At 41.0% G+C, this 25,467-nt stretch overlaps 2 protein-coding genes across 7 annotated transcripts in view; one reads left to right on the top strand and one right to left on the bottom strand.

The window, feature by feature from the left end:
* Positions 1-2,311: 2,311 nt before the first annotated feature.
* dhrs7cb (dehydrogenase/reductase (SDR family) member 7Cb) lies at positions 2,312-10,148 on the bottom strand. The gene is made up of 7 exons (XM_017483237.3): positions 9,989-10,148; positions 8,933-9,086; positions 6,507-6,619; positions 5,062-5,272; positions 4,885-4,977; positions 4,527-4,688; positions 2,312-3,333 (listed from the first exon to the last, which is right to left on the bottom strand). The coding sequence occupies exons 2-7, from the start codon at positions 9,084-9,086 to the stop codon at positions 3,122-3,124; spliced, it is 945 nt and encodes a 314-aa protein (XP_017338726.1). The 5' UTR covers positions 9,989-10,148; the 3' UTR covers positions 2,312-3,121.
* Positions 10,149-11,444: 1,296 nt separating this feature from the next.
* mprip (myosin phosphatase Rho interacting protein) overlaps positions 11,445-25,467 on the top strand; it is a 41,975-nt gene continuing 27,952 nt past the window's right edge. For 2 of the 6 annotated variants that reach the window (XM_017483225.3, XM_017483224.2), the window contains exons 1-3: positions 11,446-12,451; positions 22,148-22,225; positions 22,380-22,445. In XM_017483225.3, coding sequence (XP_017338714.1) covers positions 12,329-12,451; positions 22,148-22,225; positions 22,380-22,445 — 267 coding nt within the window. In that variant the 5' untranslated portion in view covers positions 11,446-12,328. Of the gene's footprint in view, positions 12,452-21,101; positions 22,026-22,147; positions 22,226-22,379; positions 22,446-25,467 lie in introns of those variants that run through there. The other 4 variants (XM_017483230.2, XM_017483229.3, XM_047159472.2 and 1 more) reach the window with 3 other exon arrangements.

Here is a 25,467-nt window from a genome sequence, read left to right as displayed (position 1 = left end):
CTACAGACAATTTGGAAATGCCAATCACCCTACAACAAATGTCTTTGGACTGGGGGAGGAAACCGGAGTACCCAGAGGACACAAAGCACAGGGAGAACATGCAGGAATCGAACCAACTCCAACCCTGAAGGTGCAATGCCAGCATGGTGGAACAACAACCAAAAACTTTAAAACAATAAAACAGAAAAGAGACGACAAACACTGAAAAAAATGTCAAAAGAAGGAAAAGAAAGCTCTAGTAAGAAGCAGCTAAAATGTACTGTATGAACACTCAGCCAGAAATGGAAGGAAATGCAACAGTGCATTTCAGTACTGAATTTGAGGGGGCCTAGTACAGCCGTCTCACATATAGGCAAAGACGCCGATGTGTTATTATTGTACACGGACCCACTTCAGCAGAGAGTGCTGGTAGCCCACCAGTAAAGCAGACTAAGATTAGCGTGTAAAGAAGGAGTACAGCGTAGCAACAGCACTGAATACTCTACAGGCTGATGTTAAGGCAGCCTTGGCAAAATAAAAATCAAATCCTCCACCCAATACAGCTGGACAAGTGGCTAATCCCTGAGGCGTAACTTGGTGAAGCTGGCCTGGGAATTGGAGGCTGTAGCCCCGAAGAATTTTCCTTCACCCCAGAATAATTCTCCATTTGGAGAGGAACAGAACATCAGTTAAAAGAAGATGGCAGTGTTGTGATTTTCAGTAAACGTAGTGTTGTACTTTATCGTCAGTGAATGGAGGCAAGTCCGATCAGACAGGGTTTACAGGAAAACACATGGAAGTACTCGTGTCTTATTGGCTTACAAGTCTCAAATCTAGCTCACACAATCAGTTAGTGTGAGGGAAAAATGGATTCATGCCAATTTTTAAAAAATATATTCGTGTAAATGTCTATATAAGTTCCAAGTTATGTGAACATGATATGAGTAGAGCATAAGGACAGCTAATGTACTTTGCATGGCACTGTAGCAGCTAAACCTATACAGTGATAGCTTATTTGTGCCTTCCCTTGGCTAGTGACACCAAACTAGCCTAGTTTCGTTTAGATAGCCAAAAAGTTTTATGTTTTATCGGTATGGTAGTCCTGCAAACAGTGATAACACCCGAACATTTTAATGATACAAGTTTAATGATCAATCCAACTTTTTGTCCAATTTTCACATTTTTAAGCAGTTAGCCATCACATGCAAGAAAAAAAATGCATGGAAACAGTCTATTTAGAAGTAAGTTTTTTGATAGAGAAGAATCTGGGCTCAGCCCGGGATGATTAATAGTGCATAATACATTTGGTAGTACATTCACCCAAGTGAGTGACTGGCCTATCCCACAATATACTGATTTAATTAACAAGCTCTTATGGGCATTTTATTCAATGGAGTTTATTCAAGCTGCAACCTGATAAAAGAGAAGACGTACTAGCTAAAAATGTCCAATGCAAAATCCGAGGGCTTGAGATCAGTTGCTCTGGTAGAAAGGCCAGTCACCTCATTATTAATACAAGCTGATGAAGCTTTATGTGTAAAACCAGTGTATACTGTATACAAAATACAATTACAAGAGAGGTGACATGATGATTCGCAAAACATATGATACCCTGGCGAGTGCAAGTTTTATCTTCAATACAGTGGGACATATCCTGCTTGCCTTTAAGGACATGATGCCTATGTTATTACTAAGTGATTGTGGTACATTATAAGTGAGCAACGCTTAGGGTGCTGTTTTTTTTCCTCTCAACCACCAGCTCAACATATAATCCTTCTTTTTGGGACATTCACTAGAGGGCATTGTAATGCAACGCAATGTTCGTACTTTGTAAGTCACACAAAGCAGCTCTTTCTTCGTCTATTGAATTTCTGCCTCTAAAGCTACAGTGAAGACAAAAAACTGCCTCATCACTAGAGTTAAATCTGTATTTAATCGTTAGTAGCCTACTGATGACAATAATAATAATAATAATAACAATAAACTGTATAATCAACATAGCTATGTAGTTTGACTAGCTAGGGCTGGTAGGAGTGTGCTTACAGTGTGCACATTGTGCAGGTCATTATGTTGATATCTGTGAAAATATTCCTTTAATCACACTTCAAGCGTATTGATAGCGCATTGATTCTGTTTGTGTCCAGAAAGTCATGAGTTCAAACCCCTGTCAAAAAGACTGTCAGAGAGCTGGTGTCAGATCCCAAAGTGAAGTCTTTAACTCTGAACTGCCCAGCTTCATGCTTGGATTGGATGCTATCTCACTTTGCAAGTTGGTTTGTGTTCGTGTGTATGCTGAATGGATGCATGTAAAGAATTCAACACATTGAAGTCCTAAACTTTATTGTTGTTTTTATTATTATTATTATTATTATTATTATTATTGCATGAAAGAAAGCACATCACAAGGATCATACAGTATGACAACACATAGCAAAGCATAGAGTGTACTGTACATGAGTGAACTGGTTATCAGCGAGCAATGTTCAGTAGGTGGCAGTAATTTGCTTGTCCCGGTGTTGCAGCATAAAAGTCCTCTAGCGCCATCTGCAGGATTCAGCAACTGTGTGAAATGTGTTTTGTTTTTAAGGCCTGAAAGTGAAGAAGCTTATCTTCACCAGCTTGACAACTGCTCCCACGTCAGCAGGCAGCTGAAGGCAAATATTAGACTAAAGTGTGTGTGTGTGTGTGTGTGTGTGTGTGTGTGTGTGTGTGTGTGTGTGTTACTGATGAAACTTTCCAAAACCAAAATGAGCTACAAGGCATAGAAGACAAACATGAAGATCTTACTCAGTGCCAAAAGAATGTGAATGAATACGAGACCGAAATCTATTCTCCCCATACCATGGCACAAATTGCTATGTTTAGTAACAAAAAAAATAATGGAAAATCTAGCGCATATGCCAAGATATTTAGAGCAGACACTACAGCGCATGTAATGTTTTACCAGCCAAATAAAGCAAATAGGTCATCGCTTGGACTAAGCCCTGAAACATTGTCCTCCAAATCACAAGCCACTGTTCCTGTATTGCATCAGAGGTCATACATCAATGCGAGAATTATAGCTCAAAGCATGTTCTAATGACACATTGTTAGAGGAACAGCAGAAGTCCCTCAGTCGTTCACTAGCATGTGATGTATGGATCTATTTCAGCTGCTGATTCATAGCCGCATCCTTCACCCCCGCTGCCACCACAGAAAAGAAGAAGCTGGGCATGAGTGAGCGGATGTAGAGAGCTACCCAGGGGATGGGGTGAGCCAGGAGCACCTCTCTCCTCTTGCGGTTCACCACTCGCACAACCTCATACGCCAGGGATTTAGGGCTCACACCGTGAGTGGTAAACTTGCTTAAAATATCTAGAGAAGGAGAGCACTGAGGTGAGGCTTGGAAAATATTGAATTATGGGCCCTCAAAGATGCCATGCATTAATGTTTTTATTCCTCCTAACATTGTTTTCTCTAGAACAAGTCTCTACTTTTCCTTGTACTTGGAGTGGTACCATCAAGGGAACATGAACTGAACCTTAACATGTATCATTTACCTGGGAAGGTGTAGGTCACATACCTTTAATTATAAGCTTTTAGAGTTAAAGGTACATCAGTGGTCCGATTGTGCGCCTTAAATTACTTTTTAAAGGTGAAAGATACATAGCTACCACAGGAAAAATACAGTAGGGCTAAAGGAGTGCGTCGAGTTAAATATTAGCTAGCCAGCTAGCATCGTTTTATTCCCTAACTACTGGATTGTTGAGGAAAATGACTGAAACTAGGATTCTTTAACAGTTGATATCTTACTCTTTCCAATTATCAATTAAAAGTTAGCATCTGTACACGATTTATCTGTTCATTAAAAGACAAGGCAACGTTACATATGAGCTCAGTTTTGGTCCAATCATGTCAGATATACCAATTCGACAGGATAACATGATACAAGGAACCTTTTTGCTAGGTTAGCTAATTACTGTAGCTCGCTTAGCTAACTTAGAGAGTGATGAACAAAATCGGTTTTATGGTATATTTTTGATAGGTTTGGCCACTAGTTAGTAAGTCACTGAGAGTATAAAAAGAGTGAAATCCCACTGGTGTCTGTCACAAACACAAGCTAGCTCGCTAGCAGTTAACTAACCGGCTAGTTATTGGGGACTGAGGACACATAGGCATGTCCATTCTTCAGAACATAAATTGTCATGAATGATCCTGCATTTTGTGACGTATAGAAATGAGGGGGAAAAAATTAAACAATTGATAATTAGTTTTCATGGGTAGAAAAAAAAATACACAATTGGGGGTATGTTAAATCCCATGAAAAGGGCTCTAACTGCTCAGCTCTGTTATAAGATTGTAATCCATTCCACTCTGTGTCACAGTGAATAAATACTGTCAGTTTAAAACGTGTTAACAAATAAGAGACTAGAATATTCTGGCATATTTTTCACAAGTATGTAGAAAAACCTGCATAAGCCGGTTCAGACTGTGCATGAAAATGAACCGGAATGGTCATGCTGCGTTGTTGTTTGCGTGTTTTTGTGTACTGGTGTGTAATTACTCACATGCCCACAGGGCGTTGGTGGGCTGAGACAGGGAGGGGGTGGCTTCCTGGGCTGAAGCGTTGATGAACGTGTGGTTGATTGTACTGACAGAGATGCCGTACTCCTCCACTTCTGCTCTCAGACAGTCGAAAAAGGCCTGCACTGCATGCTTGGAGGCAGAGACTCGAACACACAAAAAAGAACATTAACTCATAAGTAAAACTGTATCTGATCGATGTGTGAGACATGCAATGATAGGAGCAACTCAAGCATACATTAAGTGTCATTTGGGAAAGGTTTAAGTAATCGTGTCGGTTTCTCTTTAGATGTCCATGCTATATTATTACATTTAAGTTAAGAGACAATATTAAAATCTTACAGGAGGTGCGAAACGGGACAGCAAGTCTCCCTTGGATGCTGTTGACGATTACGAAATGACCTGTCCTCCTGGCAATCATTAACGGCAGAATACCTAGTCACATGAAAACACCGTTCTAACAGACTTATAAAATTGTGACTTATTGAATGAGTGGAATTAAGGTTCTAACATTCATACCCTTTGCCAAAGTGACAGGCCCAAAGTAGTTGACGTCCATGATGATTTTGTCCATCTCCAGTGAAAGGCTCTGTACTGGGGCTTTGACCTTCATGCTGCCGTTACATATGAGCACATCCACGTAGCCGTAGCATTCGCTGATCTCTGTAATCACATCCTCCATTCTGTCTATATCACTGAAGTCCAGCAACACCAACTTGGGTGGAAAGGTCTTCAACAGGAAAAACAGAGAGCAGCCACCAGAGAGATGTAAACCAGAAACCATTATAATGGGTGGAACAAGTCATAATGAGCCCCATGTTAGACCAAAATAGACTAATGGGCTCAAAGTTCACAGAAACCTTCGACCTTTCAGTGCAGTAATTACATTTGACGGGGTTGGTTGAAAATGAATAATGTTTGATCAATAAAACAATGAATAATTAGAAATTGAACATAAGAGAAGCAGAAAAGATGGTACACTTAGATAAATATGATGTTTCATTTTTAATCACATCTATTTTTTTAAAACGGAAAACCTAACCGCATGAGAGTCGCCGTAGTAACACACCGTCTAAATAAAAATGAGCAAAAATGATCGCAACTACAAAGCTTTGCATTAACAAAAAACTTTTTTATAAAAACTTTCTGTTTTTCGCAACAGTATTCTTTTTTTTTTCATAACAGTATTCTCAAAACTAAATTATTTTCTCCCCTTAGAAGTAAACGATTTTCCCTCCTTTAGAAGTATTTCAAATAAATCATTAATTTTAAATAAACACAAGCCTAGTTATGTTTTTAAATTGCTCTCAGTCCCCAGGAACTACAGGAACCCCATTTCCTGTTTCTTTGAGGTTATAAAATTATTTTGATAAATAATTCAAATTTAATTTGCAGGAAGAGGCTCAGGGCAGTTATCCGTTCCAGGTAAAGCCAGACCAAATATTAATGAAAAACTTTCACTACTTAAAATTTTTGCGTTTGAAAAAAGATTTGTTTTTAATAAACAAGCCGAAAACATCAGTCATTGCATGTGCTGTTCCTTTTATGCATTCACCAATAATTACCAATAATTCTGGAGGGCACTGCAGATTTTAGAGTATGAATATGAAGGGGTTAGTGATCATTTTGTTCCTGTAGATCATCCCGAGTCAAGATCCACTGAAATTCCAACGGCTCTCGTCTTGTTTGCTGAACCTGAGACGATGGGAATGATAATAATGTCTGTGGGGTGCCCTGGAATTTGTTAGATAGCAGGAGACAGTGAGCTGTCAGGGAGGAGGAAATCCTGCCATTGTTCATCAAAGCAAAGGAAAACGTTGACAGTGACACACAGTCAGAGGCTGAAGCCTTCCTGTCTTTTTATCTTATGTGTGAGTTGAGAATATCAGATCCAGGTACGTGGGTAAAACCTGTGACGTACTACGGAGAGGGTGTGTAGGTTCTCTGATACAGGGTTTACTCACTTTACTGGGGTCTGAGTCACTGCACAGTGAGTCTTGGAGAGACTCCAGCTTATCCCAGTTAGGTCCACACAACACCAACTGGGCACCACCTTCATGCAGCAGCCTGGCACACTCTGAAACACACACACACACAGAGAGAGAGAGAGAGAGAGAGAGAGAGAGAGAGAGAGAGAGAGAGAGAGAGAGAGAGATTTGATGGAATAAACTATAGTATACAGCATATGCTTTGTATATAAAATATAGTATAGTATAGTATAGTAGAGTATAGATAGATAGATAGATAGATAGATAGTCTGTGTGTTAAGTGTAGTAAATGTAAACATTGGGCCTGAAATACCATCACTATCCCTACATTCATTTGAAGTTAAAAAAACATGTTGGACTTAGGAATTATATTCAGCAATATAATACTATGACAATGTTATAAAACGTAATAAAAAGTATTGTGACACGAGCAGAGGAGGAAAGTAATAAACATGCACCCTTTTTATATTTCTTGGGGGAAAAAAGCTTGAGTAAAAGTACTAAAAATAATGTCATATGTAAAATATTTTTCCAAGCAAAACATTCCACCATCAATCTAATCCACATTCATTTTTGATCACTGTTACAGAGTAAACAGTGAGGCATTTAAACCCAGAAGCCACTTAACAGACAGTATGTGCAATTCTTAAATAATTCACCCGCAAGACCCAGTCAAGATAAAGTCTACATTTCAGTTGCTAAATGCTTAGCAGTAATGTCTGAGACAGTGAAGACAGAATAGCATCCCTGACCCAATTTATCAGGTATCTTAATTTTTAAACACGTCCAAAGAAACAATCTGTCGAGATATGTACATGTAAGCCATACACTAACTGAGTGACGCTTCTGGACAGTGTTGATGTATGGCTTCTGCTTTGCATAGTAAAGCCTTAACTTTCTGTGGATGCAGCGGCGAATGGTGTCAATTGACAAAGGTTTACCAAAGTATTCCCGAGCCCATGTCAGGATATCCATTACAGACTCTTGACGGTTTTTAAGACAGTGATGTCTCAGGGATCGGAGAGCCTTAAAGGGAGCCTTACCCTTTTACGCGCTGAGATTTGACCGGATTCCTTGAATCTTTTAATTATATTGTGCACTGTAGAAGGTGAAATGCCCAAGATCCTACCGATTTGTCTTTGGGTATTGTTGTTGTCAAAGTGTTTTTTGTTGTTGTCAAAGTGATTATTCGCTGACGCATCTGTTGGCAGATTGGTGAGCCTCGACCCATCCTTGCTCTTGAAGGACTAGGCCTTTTTGGAGGCTCCTTATATACTATGATTAGACAATTGTCTCACCTGTTTCACTTCACCTTCTTATTTCAACTTCTCACATCGCTAAATTAGGGTCCTAAATTGCCCCTGTCCCAACTTTTTTTGAACGTGTTGCATGCATCAATTTCAAAATAAACATTCCCCTTCAAAAAACTATGCAGTTGATTAGATAAAACATCAAATACCTTGTCTTTATTCATTTTTTTTGTTTGTTTGCTTGTTTATTTGTTTAAATACAAGTCAAAGTACATTTACAAATCACTCTTCTTTGTTTTCATTAGCATTTTCCATACCGTCCCAACTTTTTCAGAATTGGGGTTGTATACTGTTGATCACTGAGGTGCAGAATTCTCTAGGTTAGTTAACACAATTCAAAAATGCATTCCTCAGATTATGGAAGTATTTAAGATTTTGTGTCAGTTGTAGACGTGTAACAAATAATAAATAAATAAATGAATAAATAAATAAATAAGTCATTTGTAAAGTCATTACTCAAATAGTTTTTCACCAGACAACTTATTTACTCTTACTTGATTAATGATCTCGATCACTACATACTTTTATTCAAGTGAATTATTACAAAACTTGTAGAACTTTTACACAAGTCAGTGTCGTTTGTAATCTTTCCACCAGTGGCTATAAGGAGGCCAATTGTCTATTAAACATTGAGGAGGGAAAACAAATGTCATGATTCACACGCTCTGTGAGAACATTTACATTAATCCTGGAAAACTGATTCATTGGCATCATAAGACTCCAACACACACGTACACATTGTATGAGGCTTAATTGGTAGCTATAGGCTTCCCTTACTTAGCTACATTAACCAGTGCAAATCTACAGAAGGAAGCTACAGACATGAAAAATCTTTCAGCTGATCAGCTACTGTACATTAGTGGTAATAGGGACAATGACCTTTTTGGCTGTTTCTTTAATACTTTAGTTACTCCTTCTATTCTATTCTAATTTTTTTTCTTTAAATATTAAAAATGTGAAGGTTCTACAACCATATACGTAATTACACATGCATTGTGTAAGTAGACCAATTCGTAGACACAATGGCTAGATCGAGAGGGGGAAAAAAACAAGTAAGAGGACAGGAAAGATGTTTTTATTAGTGAGCATTACCATTTCCCATTGCAGATACGGCATCTGTAATCACCACCACTTTGTTCTGCACTATGGACTTGGACATGAAGTGGATGATCTCGTGGTAAAAGTAGTAGATTCCAGCGAACACCACCACCAGCAAGGGCAATACCATCACAGATGGGACAGCCATCTTTGGAAAATGAAAAACAATGGAACAAGTACTACAGTGTAAAGATTCCTTGTGTAATGCTTTATAAATATAAATATGATACACAGAAAATGAATACAATCATTTAATTTGAGCTTAGATGAGTCGATAATTAATTCAGTAATCAATGGACGCATTATTTAGTGCAGTATTTTTCCACACTCGGACTGCTCCCTGATTGTACCGTACATGTGTTCATTTTCACATCATGTTGATTAACATGTTGTAGTAAAGTGAAGTAAGTACAAGACAACGTTTTAATTTCGATCAATGTTTTGTCATTTGATCTACTAATTTATGCTTGGAATAAATAAAGTGCTATGATTTTTGCTTCTTTTTTTTTTTTTTTTTGCACAGCACATCTACTATAATATGCAACACCCCTGATCTAAAGGCAGCACTCCTTTAACAAATTATTACTGTGACTATTGCTGTGACCTAATCAGCAGACTAATGAAACAATAGCGAAGTGATCCAATCACAAGACAAGATGGTTGCTCAAATGAGTTTTTATCTTTTATTCTCTTTTATCTGCGTTTGGTCGGGTTATTCTGATAGCACGGCTGTCGTTATTTCCATGTAAAGACGGGCTGAGGAAAGGTTCTAAATATACACTGCCCTACACTAATCTCCTGTCACGAATGCCACACTGTGTGTCAGCTCCTTATTCTGGATATTGAAGGAAAGTGATTTCCATATGTACATTTCATAGACATATCAATGTACTCTTCATGATACAATATAAAAAATCTTAATTTAAAAAAAAAAAAAAGTTTGTTCCTGCTGATTTTGAAATGCACAGAACACACACACACACACACAGACAAAAAACAATCTAAACACAAAAGCACACAGAGCTGTAATCTTATTTTCAGTCCACTTACAGTGCATATGAGGAGTTAAGCCCCCAGAAGAAAAGTCAAAGGTTTTCCTGTTAGGTAACCAGCTTTAAACCCTTTCTTCTCCTCGTCCATTCACAGACCCCAGGCTCTCACTCTGACCAGCACCACGAAGAGCCTGTTGGGATCCGGGGTCTTTTAATAGCATTTGGCTGAGTCAGGTAGTTTTCATGTGTGTAGTGCACACTATTCCAGCTTAGGCATGTGGATGACAACCAAATAGAGAACAAACACCAGTTTCTCGTGCAACATAAAACTGAGTTTATTGAATATGCATTTAGACAGCACAAAGCCGTGACTGAATTACTAGTTTCATTTCACCAACTAGTTTTATGCACAAGGAGAAAGCTCCATTTTGAGAGTCTATATTGAGAAATAAAGGTACCAAACTGTACTTGTCCTTGTTGCTTGGGTGGTACCGTCAACACTAAACGTTTTGTACATTTAGTTAGTATCTTTGACCTTTGAAAAATAGTTTAAGGTACATAATTAGACCACTGCTTAATGGGACCTACCCAGTGACAAGGATAAGTACTGTTTGGTACCTTTATTTCTGAAAGTGTAAGGAGAGGTCTCCATATTGAGAGTTCATATTGTATTGCAAGTTTAGTAAAAGGCAGAGTGCTTAATTGCAACTCCACAACCCAAAATAGTAATAAGTGAGAATATTGAAGTCTGGGGCCTAAATAAACGATCACTGGTGTGGTTTTAAAGTTGTGGTAATTGTGAATTGTGAATTTCATGAGCACACACAGATGATTAACAGCACCTCATAAACCACAGATTATCCTTTTCTGTGGTATGGTTTGACTTTTACAAACAAAGGCTGTGTCAGAAATCGCACGCTATTCCGGTTGAAACAGTGTTTACTAATCAGTATGTGTGTGTATTATGACTACAATCCCGGACATACTACAACCGCAATTTTAGCATTGTCATGTGACCTTCATCATCAACATCATCATCATCATCATAAACACTAAAATCTTAAACAAGTTAACAATTTATTCGAGTAATGTTAAATAAGTGGGGGGGGGGGGGGGGACTGGCTCCGCACTCGTCCCGTTGCATTGTGGGATTTTTTGACTCGCATAGTGTCCATCGGTTGCATACTGCAAAATCTCGCCGGAAACAGTTCGCCATCCGGGTATTTCTGGCATACTTAGATTTCGGACGTACTACCCATCTGGCATACTGCTTTTCAGTATTTCGCAGCCAAAGTAGCGTTCTTTTTTATCACCTGTATTCATACACGTTTCACCTCGTCACGTGCGCAAGCATCATCCAATCCTAACGCAGGAGATAATAATTCAAGCCAATCATGACGTACATTGTTACAAAACGGGTAGGGAAAATAGAAAGTTAAATAACGTATCTGTGTTGCAGCGAGATCTCGCGAGATTAAGTGAAATTCCAGTCCGAGTGTATGAATTGCCCCCTCCTCTCGCGCTCGCGCTCCATAGGGAGCGACCTCCTCTCCAGCCCTAAAGAGGGAGAAACACAGTCAGGCACGTCGCCTGTTAGCCGTGGGAATACAGCAAACCGACCGAGCAAGGTGGCCAGGCAGCTGTATCGCGTTAGGTCATAACGTTATGTCGAAACCGTAGCGTGAGTTGGAAAACATGCGGTTGCGGCGGCGGCTCAGGCGGGATCAGGAGGGACTGGAAGCTGGGATTCGCCCATTGGACTGCTAGGAGAGGCTTCATTAGCCTGTTAGCTAACGGATAACACGGCTAGCTAGCGAAGGAGAATTAAACGGACGCTAAACTTCGGAGCTAGCTAGGAGAAATTGCGGTTAGAATTTTGAAAGTCTACCTCACTACTCCTGTTTGTTTGGAGGGGTTTTTTTTGAGAGGGGGGATTTATTTATCTATACCTAGATACTTAATCTTCAGCTAATGGTTGAACACGCGAAACTATATTTTGCGACTGTTTTGTTCGCTGCTTGGCCAGTAGCTAACAGTATTGATCAGAGCAGCTTGTTAATCACTCGGGGTCGGCTTTGTGCTTCCAGGCCATGGACTGAACAGCCGTCTACAACCAGAAGGTAGCTAGCTTGCTTTCTGGCTGGCTGGCTAACCCTGGGTTTAAATAGAAAGTCCAGTAAGTTTATACACTCTGAGCTTTGCTTTTGGACTGGAACAAGAAGAAAATAAAACCTTCTGCTGGATCAAGTGTATTGGGGATCATGTTTTGGATGCTCGGCTCTGTCCCAAATTGGATGTGAAGGAAAGAGGGGGAAAAACCCGAGCGGATTCTCTATAGTTTTCTACTTTCTCGAGTTCGGGACATTGGTGTAAAAAAATAAATAAATAAAAAATAATAATGTCTACTGCAAAAGAAAACCCTTGTAGGAAATTCCAGGCGAATATTTTCAACAAAAGCAAATGTCAGAATTGCTTCAAGCCGCGCGAGCTGCATCTGCTGACCGACCCAGACCTCAACCAGGTAAACAAACACTATCAAGGTTATAGTGTGTGTGTGTGTGTGTGAGAGTGAGATAACAGCGCCTCAGTCTTGCTGGCCTTGTGTGTTTCCTATAGAATAAGTGTTTATTACAGACATTATTTACAACCCTGCTAGGGGAAAATCCACACACACACACTAGAAACCCTCCTAAAATTTGTAATGGTTTTAATGGGAATTGTATTGGTGTTAATGGAAACTGTTCATGTATGTGTCTACTGGTCATACATGGGTGGCATGTTCTGTCTAGTGGATACCATTTAAGGACTGGTTTTAATGATTTGCTGATGGTTTGTAATGGTGTTTGTTGTGGAAACCATTAGAGTGTCTGTGATGGTTTCTTTTGTTTGTTTGTTTGTTTGTGTCAGCAGGGAAGGTGTCGAATATGTATTAGTGTTGTGAAATGCTGTTTCTGTTTGATAGATGGATGAAAGTTTGAGTTTTGAGTGGTTCTGAAAAACACAGTCCACCAAATGATGTTGGTTTTCTTTCATTAGATCTTTAAAGGGTTTATCTTTTTTCCCCCTTCTTCTTCTTCTTCTTTTTTTCCCTCAGCCATCCCCGATGCATTTTTCTGTCATCCGGGAAATATCTTGTTTTTGCTTTAACAGGATCCAACAGTTTCTTTGCCAACAGTTTCTTTGCATGGCAAACTTTTTTTATATATATAAACTTGGTGACCCTTTTAAGTATAAAATAACTCCCACGGACCCTTCATTACCTTGGTAGGGCTGGGCGATACGACAGTATAATATCAAAATTGTGATGAATGATTTCACAATATGCTTTTCTGAGATATGAAGAATATTGTGGTATCTTTTGATTTTTGTTTTTATGCATGAAAAGAAATAAATTTGCATTTAATTACAAGCACAAGTGAAACAGCTGATGTGGTGTTAATCTTAATCTTTAAATTTGTTATTAGAGAAATAAGATATTTCTTGTCACAGATTTTTAAACATTTGTCTCCCATTCAGTGAAATAGTGAATAAAAAAATAAAAAAAAGAATCCAGCAGTACTGTATTGCTGGTGGTTTGAGTCAACCTATATATTACGATACATATCATGTGTTAGAAATCTCTTTTGAGAATTGTAGGATATTTTTGTCATATCGCCCATTCTCCATGCCTATATGGCATGGAAAATCATTTATTAGTATTTATAATAGTAATAATTATAGTAATTATAATAATAATAATGAAAAACTTAGTTTTTCATTTCTTTAAATTAGGAAAATCATTTATATTTATACAAGTGAAGCAATTTACCTTTTCAACCAGTAGGCAAATGAACAGCTAATACATAAAATAGAAAGAGAATAACATGGTACCACAGCTATTCCTAGTACAACCAACAAACCAAGAACAACAACAAAAAAACAACCCAAACTCTTCCCAGTCTGATTAGTCTATATATATATATTAGAGGATGAAAGTAAAGAGGCAAAAAAAAATGAATGTAAACAAAATAAAGTTGCAGAATAAATAAATAAAGGGGTGGAGTTTGTCTGTTATATCAATAGAGATTTCTGTTCCTGGACGTTCCATGGAGAGAAAACATTAAGGACCCAGTTGGTGTTATTTGCAGGTTGACTTGTTTTTGAGCTGTTGATGGGACCAGTCAAACCAGCTAATAACGATAAGAACTCAAAAGCAAACATTACAACTTTTGATAAAGGTGAGGTGTGACCACGGACACGTTATTTTATGAAGCGCAGTTAACATCAACTCTGTGCTGTTGGTAGTCTTGTTTCCATCTGTTTAACTTCTGAGGAAAAATCGCATCTCGTTCTCTCTCCGCCATTTCTACTTTTCTGAGCCAATTATCCAGTCACATGATTTGTTGAGGCAAGTCACTTGGCTTTTTTTTTTTTATAAATGTGTGTCGAGGAACTTATTCGGTTTCCATCGTAGTTTATGCGCATGTCCTCTTAGCCGCTCAAAAATTATCCGCCTCAATTAAGCGCATACGTTTTTTAATGCGCATTTGGGAGATTTTATCTGCATCTGGTTTTTCAATCCAGCTTGGTCTTTTTTTTTTCTTCTTCTTCTTCTTTTTTTTTTTAAATACATGGATAGAAATATAGCTAGTATTTCATGTGTTGTTTCTCTTGTGTATGAGGCTCTTAAGCATTTAAAGCGCACCTATTATGGTTTTGAAACCATATAAAAAAGGGCTCATATAATAGATTTACATGCATCCAGGGTCAAAAAACACTTTAATGTGCTCATAAGTTAAATTGCAGCATTACCTCCCCCCCCATGTCACAAACGACTCGTTCAATGATCCGTTCTAAAGGATTCACTCTAAACCCCTCCTTTCAGAGAGCATACTCTGCTCTGATTGGTCAGATGTCCCAGTCTGTTGTGATTGGTCTACCGCTGTCAGCGAGCAGCTGATGAAGACCAGAGGTGGGGTTTTTTTTGTTACAAACCTACGTAGGTTAGTACAGGAAGTAAGTCTGGAATTACTAACGAATCGTTTCAGCTGTTCAGAATCGGTTCCTTCTTTTGGGAGTCAATAACTCCGTTTGCCTTGTGCTTTGATTTTTGAAACTTTGTAGATGTTTTACATTCACAAATGGCTCTATAACACACTACATGAAAGGTAATATTTGAAAAACCATAATAGGTGCAGTGTAATTCTTTTTGTGAATCTGAATCGGGTTTGTTTGCACTCATAAAAAGCCTGATTAGGAGTCACTGCAGCCAGACATGACTGACACTGAACTAAGTCTGATGATGATGATGATGATGATCGAAAGCTTTGGAAGTGCCAAAAAAGCATACTGTAGAGTGAGCAGTTTAGTTTGAAGTTATCCCGCCAGTCTTTCTGTCTTACGACCACAGTCGACCTTTTCCTTTTTAAGCAATATTCGGTTCAGTCGCTGCTCTGCTTTCGTCTCAGCAGAATCCATCTGATTTTCCCTTTCCTTCACGAAATTCCTCATGCCGTGCTGTATTTGTGTTTCATTAAAGCAGCAGCCTTGCACAAATTTGTCTCCTTCAGAGGAGTAATCGGAGCAGCCTGTGTCCAAAAATCGCATCCATTTCGCGAAGCCGACCGAATGCCTCGCCAGCTTAAGTGCAAACGTGCTTCTGCCAAGGTCTTCAGCGACCGCGGCTGCTTCGAAAAGAGCATCTCCAGATTTCTTTCAGGTGCTCCAAAACATCGCACCCTGTCTATCTTCTGTCTGTACCGCTCAAGCTCAGGCCTTAATTGGTAATCCTACCTCTGCTTTTGTTTACTCGAGCATTAAGAGGTGGTTAGGTCTCATCTTTTACACTGACGTGGCCTGTATGGAAACATTAAGCCCTGAACAAATGGACTGCATGAAGACATTAAGCTTTGAACACTTGGGAGTCATGAATGAGAGGAAGTTTTAGACCATTAAGGCATGTTACATCCTGTTAATTGGTCTCTCTCACTCACTCACTCACTCACTCACACACACACACACACACACGCAACCCAAGTAGCACTCTGAGCAGAACTGGAGACGTCTAGCAGCGTCAGCATCTTGCAGTGCACATGTAGGGAGGACTGGGTGTGATTATGAATGGTTAACCCTTCCAGCACCTGGCTCCTGACTCATCTTGTGAAGTACATGATGTCAGTAGTGATGAAATCCTCCAGAAGGGGTTTCATGGGTAGATGCTGTAGAGGCCAAACGCATAATAATAATAATAATAATAACAATAAGAAGAATAATAAAAATTCATAAGCGAGTAGTGTGCTATGTAAAAAGCAGACTTGCCAACCTTAATACATTTTGTGTCACGGCTCCGTATTTTTCACATCAGAGTCCGCTGGTATGAGCTAGCACTCAAAAATGTTAAAATAGCAGTCTTAGTGTTTTTTTTTTTTCCCCTCCCCCTGGCAAAAAATAAATGGACAGATGAGAACGTTTGAGAATTTACAAAGGTGTTTTGAACTCTCTAATACTAACTGAACTTCTGGAACCTCCTTCCCCCAACATTTTAGCCTTTCCTCTCACCTCGACTCGATTTTCCAGCTTGAAACTCACGGCATCCTCACTTTCTGTCAGGTCAATGGAGAATGTTTCGAGTTCATGAACGTGAAATAAAATCCGTTTGACTTGGCTAACGTTAGACCTGAGCTTACGAAAGGTCTTAACTGTAATAATAGTTAGAAAGTGATCGTTTGCTTTCGTTCCCTTCTGCGTGACTGCTCATTAATCCTTTTTCGGGCTTGGCAGATCTGAGAAAGTAATCTCTCTGTGCATCATTGAAATGGCTGCACTGGGGACGTTTACACATGTCTACACTACAGCGCTAAGACTAAAGCTGCTGCTAATGAATAAAAAATTTTTTAAATTCCATACAAACCCGAAGCAAGTTTGTCTCTACGTCTTCCGATGAAGTCGAAGTTAATTAAATCACTGAATTATTTTGTGATTTATAGACTTAAGTGGATTACATGGAACATGTCCGCTCATCTGTTCCCAATTAATTTGTTTCAAAGCAGTGTAGCACGTAACGATGGTTAAAAAGCCAGCTCGCTGCGTTTCTGTCCAAAGTGTCCTTTAAAGACAAGCAAAAAAAAAAGTCTTTAAAAATGCTTCACAATAAGGTTAAATATGTTCTTTTTTCATTTACGTTTCTCAGTGAAGCCAACGGGGGGGGTCCCTGTGTGAAACCAGTGAAACCAGAAAGTGTCCCCCGTGTGAAACCAGAAAGTGTCCCCCGTGTGAAACCAGAAAGTGTCCCCCGTGTGAAACCAGAAAGTGTCCCCCGTGTGAAACCAGAAAGTGTCCCCCGTGTGAAACCAGAAAGTGTCCCCCGTGTGAAACCAGAAAGTGTCCCCCGTGTGAAACCAGAAAGTGTCCCCCGTGTGAAACCAGAAAGTGTCCCCCGTGTGAAACCAGAAAGTGTGTCTCGGCGAAACCAGAAAGTGTCCCCCGTGCCTCTCGGCGAAACTAAAGCACGTCATGTTTCCAGGAATATAATCACCTCCATTGCAGTTTAGTTCATTTGTTTCTCAGGAGCATTGCCGATCTTTCTGGTTGAAGAGGCAACCATAAATATTTTGTTTAAAGAACTGACTTCTCTTCTAACATTGTGTTCTGATTCACTCCTGCTTCGTGATATTTCTTGAATCACACACATTTGACTTCAGATTGCATAAATCAAATTGCATCATGGCCGTACGTTTCCTTTTCACTGCATGTGCAAGTGTACACATGTTTGTTCTTGATGTCATGGTAGCAGGTGTCAAGCAGTTCTTTCCTGTTTTGGACGTTTGCCCCAGGTCTGAAGGGGTAAGAAAGATGATTGACGTTTGACGCTCGATATAACAATCTTCCGGTCTTTTTGAATGCGAGAGCATGTTGTCTACCCTATCACTAATCAAGCAGTCAGGCCATAATTCTCTGCCAAAGTGAGGGTGAGTCTCCATGCCACCTGAAATGACCAGTCAGAACTAGTGCTGTTATACTCTGAAAGTTTCCTGGTATGATAACCTAGACTGAAAATGTCATATTATTAATCCTATGTTTAGAAACACACTGGCTGGAGGTGGAAATTAGGAACATCCTTCTTCTATACCGCTTTATCCTTTTCAGGGTCGCGGGGGAACCTGGAGCCTATCCCAGGGAGCATGGGGCACAAGGCGGGGTACACCCTGGACAGGGTGCCAATCCATCGCAGGGCACGCTCACATACACACTCACACACCCATTCATACACTACAGACACTTTGGACATGCCAATCAGCCTACCACGCATGTCTTTGGACTGGGGGAGGAAACCGGAGTACCCGGAGGAAACCCCCGCAGCACGGGGAGAACATGCAAACTCCGCGCACACACAGGGCCCCGACCCTGGAGGTGTGAGGCGAACGTGCTAACCAGTAATCCACCGTGCGCCCGAAAATTAGGAACAGTTCATCAGATATTCGTACAAAAGTCTCTTTGTGCATCCGTGTGTAACGAAAAGATCAAATCTCCTAATTGCACTTTCTGCTGGTTAAGATTTCCACACCCATGTCTGTTAAATGATCGAGTCACACGGGATAAGTGATGCATCACAGAGACAGGAGTGGCTTCACCTTACGAGGTCACACACATACGAGACACACCTCATTTCAATACAAATGGATTGTTTTGTTCTTGTTTGTAGGGCTTATGGCCAGCACGTCGCACTTGATCATTAATAGGTCACAGGACTTTACCGTGACCGTAGTCTGGACCTCTGCTCGGACCTCAGTAACTTGCCTAAAACCCTTGGAAGTATCTCTACTAAGCCTCTTCCAGTTTGAAACGAATCCAGTCTGACTTATATTTTTCTTTAAATTCATGTCCTGCAGGAGTGAGTGAGTGAGTGAGTGAGTATGAGAAAAGGTGGCATGCTGAGCCAGCAAATGCATTTTAATCTATTTTTTTTAAACTAAAAGGTGAGAGTGTCCAGTGTCCAGTCATACACCATGAGTAACAGTGAAACTGGAACATTCCTAGTCAGGATTATGAAACACAAGACTGCACAGTTGATAAAGAAAAGAAGCAGCAGTTCACAATCAAAGCAAACACAAATCCTGCAATTCCCATAACCAACAGAGTAATAGCAAATATATTTTGTTGCCTTTTATGCCTGATTCTATATCTGCCCAAAAAATACAATGTAAACGTCTCTTTTGTTTATCTGTAGCCATCCTGGCAGCTCCAGGGAGCAGGACTGTGGGTTGTGGGCGGCTTTGGGGGGGAAGGAGAGCTTGTGAAAGGAAGTGTGGTTTGGGAAAGCAGAGTTCCCCCTCCCAAAGGTCGCTTCTACTTCAGAAGCAGCAACATAGTCTGCAAAAAAAGGGGAACTGGTCTGCAGAGCGGGGAGGGTCCTGTGCCGGCAGAGACCCGGAGAGTGCATCCAGGGGTGAAAGAGGGGGATGCTGGGAGAAAAGGCGGCCCCCTGGGGCCGGGCCGGGAGGAAATTGGAAGTTAAGCGCGATGCCTGCGGGAGGGCCGCAAGGTTAGGAGAGGAGCTCAGGAGAGGAAGGAGGCCGTCAATATGTGGAGGAAAAGTGCAGGGGTGTGCCGCTGCTCTCCTGGGTAAACCACTCCACCAACACTACACACGGCACTCACAGCTGGCTTTTGTTGTGCTTTTTTTCCCCCCCTCCTCCTCCTTTTCAAAAGAGGAAAGGAGCACTCGGGGCCCAGTTCTTTTTTTAGATTCTGTTAGTTTCATAAGCTTTATTAAATGGCCTGATGCCCGTTGTGCTGTTGGCTGCAATGAAGTGCATTTATCTGACCTTAATCGTGGAGGAGAAAATGTTATTTATGTAGCGTATTTTATTAAGTAGCAAAGCAGAGTGCTTTACACACTCGATGCACGCCATTTAAAACAAACAGACATGCACGCAAATGCACAAAAAATGTGTTGTTTATAGAAATGACTTTTCAGTGTGGCGTAGCACTAGCTCTTGCACACGTATGCCAGCGAAAGCCTGTTTAAACGCAGGTGAGAAGCTTGGCCACATTTTTGTGTGCGCGTATCGAGTTTCCGGGCCATTAGCTGCATGTTAATATTATACTCGGCTTTTCTGACGTGGCTGTTGCAGCCATATGAACTTGTCTGGTCCTGCACTGCAGGGTGCCTCCGTGGCCTTCCTCACACCGCTGCCAGCATTCGGTGTCTTGTTGAGGCAGAGCGTCGAAGTGACGGGAATATTCCCGAAAGAAAATCGGCAAACGTACAGAAAGTACGTACTGCAACATCAGTACGTCCTGTAAACGCATGCAGTATAGCTGCAGCTCAGCACGGCGCTTGCAGCCTTGCATCATGTCTTTTGTCTAAAGCCGTGCTGATTGAATGGGTTCCCATGTGACTGAACATTCCTGTGTTTGTGTGTGTGTGGGGGGGGGGTGTTGTATTAAGCCTGTGCTGTTGTGTAGGTGATGAACTTCTGGTAGGAATTTGTAAAATTGCATACTCCACATACAAGCACCTGATGTGATCTCCTCTTCTCTGCCCCGCCCCACCCCCCCCTTGTCTTTTTGCAGGGCTGTATTTGTTTTTTGTTCACTGATCTCGCCTAGTATGACACAGACACCAAAATGCAGCAAAGGACGTTATTAGACTCCATCTAGTCTCTTCCATTTACCTATTCATACTGAAAGGTTTGGTTTCACACTGCATGTAACTAAAGGGGAGGGGAAGACAACCAAAAACAACCGAGCACAGAGAACATGGAACCGACTCTAAATAAATGATTATATAAGTGACCAATATAAAACATTTAGCCTATCCAGCGTTTTTTTTTTCTTCTCTTTTCCCTTCTGTTTCTCAGCCCAAATATCCACAACAGCTCATATTTCTGCAACCGTTCTGACTTAGTTTAGAAGCTCATATATACGGGGGGAAAAAAAATCACGCCACGTGTGGTTCACTTCGGGTTAGCTGAGGAGATTGTCACTGCAATCGAACCGATGTTCACTTGAAACCGGACTGAGACTGAGCACAATTGCTGCGTTCTCACCTGCCTGAGAATCACACCAAGGTGGAAAACACACCAGGATTCGAGTTAAACACACTCGAAACACACGAAAGTGAAAGCACACTAAACGCGAGCCGATGACTTGACGGATTGTTCCGGTACTAGTACTGTTAAACGATAGGTTTGTACCACAGAAGTTGGACTGTACTGTAATTTAATCAGCGTTTCCGCACACGACCGCACGTTTCGACGTGATTGTCGTTGTCACGTGTTCTGCCTCCGGTGCCAACATAACCATTTTGACCCACACGTTCCTGCCCTAAACGTCACCATGACCACAAGTTTCACATCACACACTCCTCCAATAAGCAGCCTTTGATGTAAATTTTCCACCTCCATTTCTGGAAGGTGTTTTTAAAGTACTGGAATTGGATTCGAAAAGAAATCGCTGTCGCTTGTGCATACTAGTATCGTGTACGCCTCCACAGCAAAGTTACAGTAGTATGACCACAGTAGCTTTCATGAGGCGAGAAGCTCCATGATGTATTTACTCTACAGAAATGAACACAAAATGACGGGAAGCCGCAACATTCGGAGGAGGTTATAGTTTTTAGAAAATGCCACAGATTTTCTGAAGATTTGGGCCGATGCACACCATGTGACGTCCTCACAACGCGCACTCGGCTAAAGCCGTATTCGGTTCACGTGCGGCGAGCATGATCACAGCTAAAAGGTCTCGTTTACCAACAAACATCACTGTGGAAGACTGCAGTTTCGCCACTGCAGTTTCGCCAGTTTCGAAAGTGGTTTTCCTCTTACAAAAAACTCAGTTGCATCACAAAAAGCAGAAGAAAAATCAAACCATCACAAACCCTCCATGAAATCCTGTACGGACTGTCTGAGAGAGCATCCGAAAAGACAAAAAATATCACTCTAACATCACTTCCTGTGTATGATTTCAAAGGCGGTAACATTGTGCAACTACACATTACATTTACAGAGAATCTAACACACCAAGAAGAATATATCACATATGAAAGTTTCATGAAGTCTGTGGAATCTGCTGAAAACTGGTGTCTGAGAAGTGGCGCAGATCCGTCGATGAACGTATGAACTTGTGCCAATCGGTAGCTTACGCTTTAGAGTTCGATCCCATTTTTTGTTTATTCAAACCACATGTCTGATCTTGTTCGCATTTAATGAGTTCATATCTTGTCCTGTCTTTACAGGCTAAACCGATCTATGGAGGCTGGCTGTGCTTGGCTCCAGAGGGAACGGATTTTGACAATCCGATGCAGAGGTCTCGGGTAAGTTGTTTGTCTATGAGATTCGTCCTAGACGTGATCTCTTTCCTGTCCCTCAGATGCTCTGCTAAGCTTGCTTGTCTTTTAAAATAAGCGAGTGTTCATTTAGGAAGCTTCTACAGTGCTGCGTTTATAACTAATCCATTTGTTCCTGCAGAAATGGCAGCGGCGCTTCTTCGTCCTCTACGAACACGGCTGCTTGCGCTTCGCTCTGGACGAATCTGTAAGCACTCAACACACCCTTATTATTCATGAAAGTGTTCTCATATGCTGGCAATACAGGCATGGCGTGGTGACTTGCTTTCCACGAATAAAGCAGTCGCCACTTTTTCAAAAATGCTGAGGTCATACACAGAATAAAGGCAAACAGTCATGTGACCTCTCTTATTCGTTAAAGCGTATGAATGATGGAGGCGGATGTGACGTGGCCTATGGCGCGATCGCAGGGCCGACGTGAGCCTGTTTAATTCACTCCAGTGTGTCATGAGTGAAAATTGGCTGCCTGATCAAGCCAAAGATTACAGCGTTGGGATATAATCTGTGAGGCCCACACACTCTGAACTGCAGCATTGAAAACCCTGTAATATCCTTGAGTTTGAGTCCTCATCGATGGCCGAAGTGCCACGTATAGCAGATCCAGTTTAATATTTGCTGTGTATTAGTTGGCAAGATGAGAGAGAGAGAGCGAGACGCTCGGCTCACACCGTGCCATTACATCAGAAGAAACTGTAGAAAGCTCACGGTGAAATGACTTGTGTCCAGAAGGCGAAACCTCATGCACCTGGACTTGGATGTCTGACATCAGTTCAGAGTAGTATAGCTTTTCCTTCGATTGTAGCGGTTTGACGATTCCGTCAGTCCTATTGTCTGTGCTCACTTTTCATCTGTGCCGAGATGAGACCCCTCAGGAAAAGCCAGAGAATTAGGTCAGGGACGTGCGGGTCGGGAGGATGAGGTTGAACTAAAATTAAAATGACGCGGTGAAATTATGCTGATCTCAAAAGGCTCCAAAAATAAATGCCAACGGTGGGTGGAGGGGGAAAAAAGCATAATTGATTACTTGGCCCACCGACAGCTCTAATGTGCTGCCCAGTTTTGGTTACCCATTTGGCTAAAATTGATTACCCAGTTGACCAGCTAACGTATAATGTGATGTAATACAGTACGATGACTAGCATCTGTTGAACAACATGGTGATTCATTGTTGTACTAGCAAGAGAGTTGTGTGTGTGACAGCATTGCACCGGACTTTATTTTGCTTGGTTTTGTCAATTTCCACATACCGTCTTCCTGATTCTGAAAAAAATCAATTATCATTCATGCATGCTCATTAATCCACTTAGTAAAAGCAGAGGTGTTTAGTGCAGAAGGCTGGAGATTCAGAACGACTAACGTGAACTATAGTTACAGGTTCCGACCACCGAAGCTCATTTTATTTTAATATAATACATACCAAATAAAAACTTTTGTTTCGCGAAAGTCAGTAAGGTGTAGAACCACCCCCGCCCCCGCCTTCTGGCTGTTAAAGCTATACTATGGCCAAAAGTATGTGGACGTCTGACCATAACACTCGTATCTGGGTTCTCCCCAAAGCACACAGTTGTACCTGATGTCTTTGTATGCTGTAGCATTTCAGTTTCCCTTCACTGGAACAATGGAGTCCAAACCTGTTCCAGTATGACAATGCTCCTGTGCACAAAGTGAGCTCCATAAAGACATGGCTTGCCAAGTTTGGACTGGAAGAACTCAAGTGACTCAAGTGCACAGAGCCATGACCTCGACCCCACTGAACACCTTTGGCGTGAACCCGAATGCCGACTGCTCACCAGACCGCCTGACCTCACTAATGCTCATGTGGCTGAATGCGTAAATCCCCACAGCGACACTCCAAAATCTAGTGGAAAGCCTTCCCAGAAGATTGGAGGTTATTATAACTGCAAAGGGGGACTAAATCTGGAATGGGGTGTTCAACAAGCACACATGAGTGTGATGGTCAGATGTCCACAAACTTTTGGCCATGAATAAAAAAAATGTGATAGTCCAGACACACAATCTGAATATCTATTTGTCATATTTGTTAGAACTGTAGAATGACTCACACTTCCTGGTTTTCCCCTTAAACTTCAGTTTCCACGTACTTAACAAAATATTAACTGAAGCCGTGTCTGAATATGGCTCCAAAGGTTTGGGATGTTTATTTTTGCTAAATCCCACTTATCCTTTACTTCTTTCTCTAACCTGTCAGCATCGCAAGCTATAAACAATACATCCGTTTAAGGGCTCGACTCTTGAAGTGAACTGTTGTGGCTGTTCGAGAGAGAGAGAGAGAGAGAGAGAGAGAGAGAGAGAGAGAGAGAGAGAGAGAGATGCTCTGACTGTGAAGCCTGCGCTCAGAAAAGCGTTCCCCCAATATGCCCTTATTTGGTGAAACTCATGCGAAGAGGGCCATCATGACGTTGCCATACTCTGAGAACATTAGCCCCCCGAAACCACATGGAAATGCAAAAAATGCTCCGAGATCCTCATTCCACCAAAGGCCCAACCGCAATACCTATTTCTGTAACCAAAGCCTGTGTTTAGGAAGCTTAAATCAAATCATCTGTAGAAGACAGACGGGTAGAGGGGCAGAGGGTCATCGCTCATCTACTCTTAAACTCCCTTTAGATGCAACAGTCATGCAGATCTTTTCTTTTACTCTAGCGAGCACTGGAGCGGAGAAGACAGAGTGCCATGTGTCAGATTAAAGGCTTCTGTGGTGATGTTTTTTCGGTTTGTGTTTGTTTTTTTTTTTATTATATAAATAGCCTGAAAGGTCGAAGGTGTTCAGAAGGGGGATTTGTCCTGATGCTACCGCAGTCATTTTCTCTCACCCTTCAACTCTGCAATTTGATTAAATGCGCTGCAAGTCAAGGCACGTTCATGCTGTTTAACGTGCATCCACCAGGCCATGTGGTTAATCTTTTCCCCTGCAACACAATCTCGACAGTTTTCATTACTTTGCATACTTTCTTGATTTGTCTAAAAAAAAAATAAAAAAATTTCATGTCAGTGGCAGTCCCATTTAATCAGTTAGCAGACTGTCTCAGAGCAAAGCAAATTGGTTTTTATGTCAGTGTGAATGTTTTCATTTAAAAATAAATAACTTGTGAAAATAATCAGCTAGTTAACCAAGGCTGAGACAATAGAAGTGCATGTTATTCGATCCCTTGTTTTGAAGCGCTAATATAAAGCGTATGAATGGCAAG

This window comes from Ictalurus punctatus, chromosome 13, assembly GCF_001660625.3.
Source record: "Ictalurus punctatus breed USDA103 chromosome 13, Coco_2.0, whole genome shotgun sequence".
In the NCBI taxonomy this organism is placed as follows: domain Eukaryota; kingdom Metazoa; phylum Chordata; class Actinopteri; order Siluriformes; family Ictaluridae; genus Ictalurus; species Ictalurus punctatus.
The sequence above is the reverse complement of the archived record's forward strand: the minus strand, read 5'-3'. Positions and strand labels throughout refer to the sequence as shown.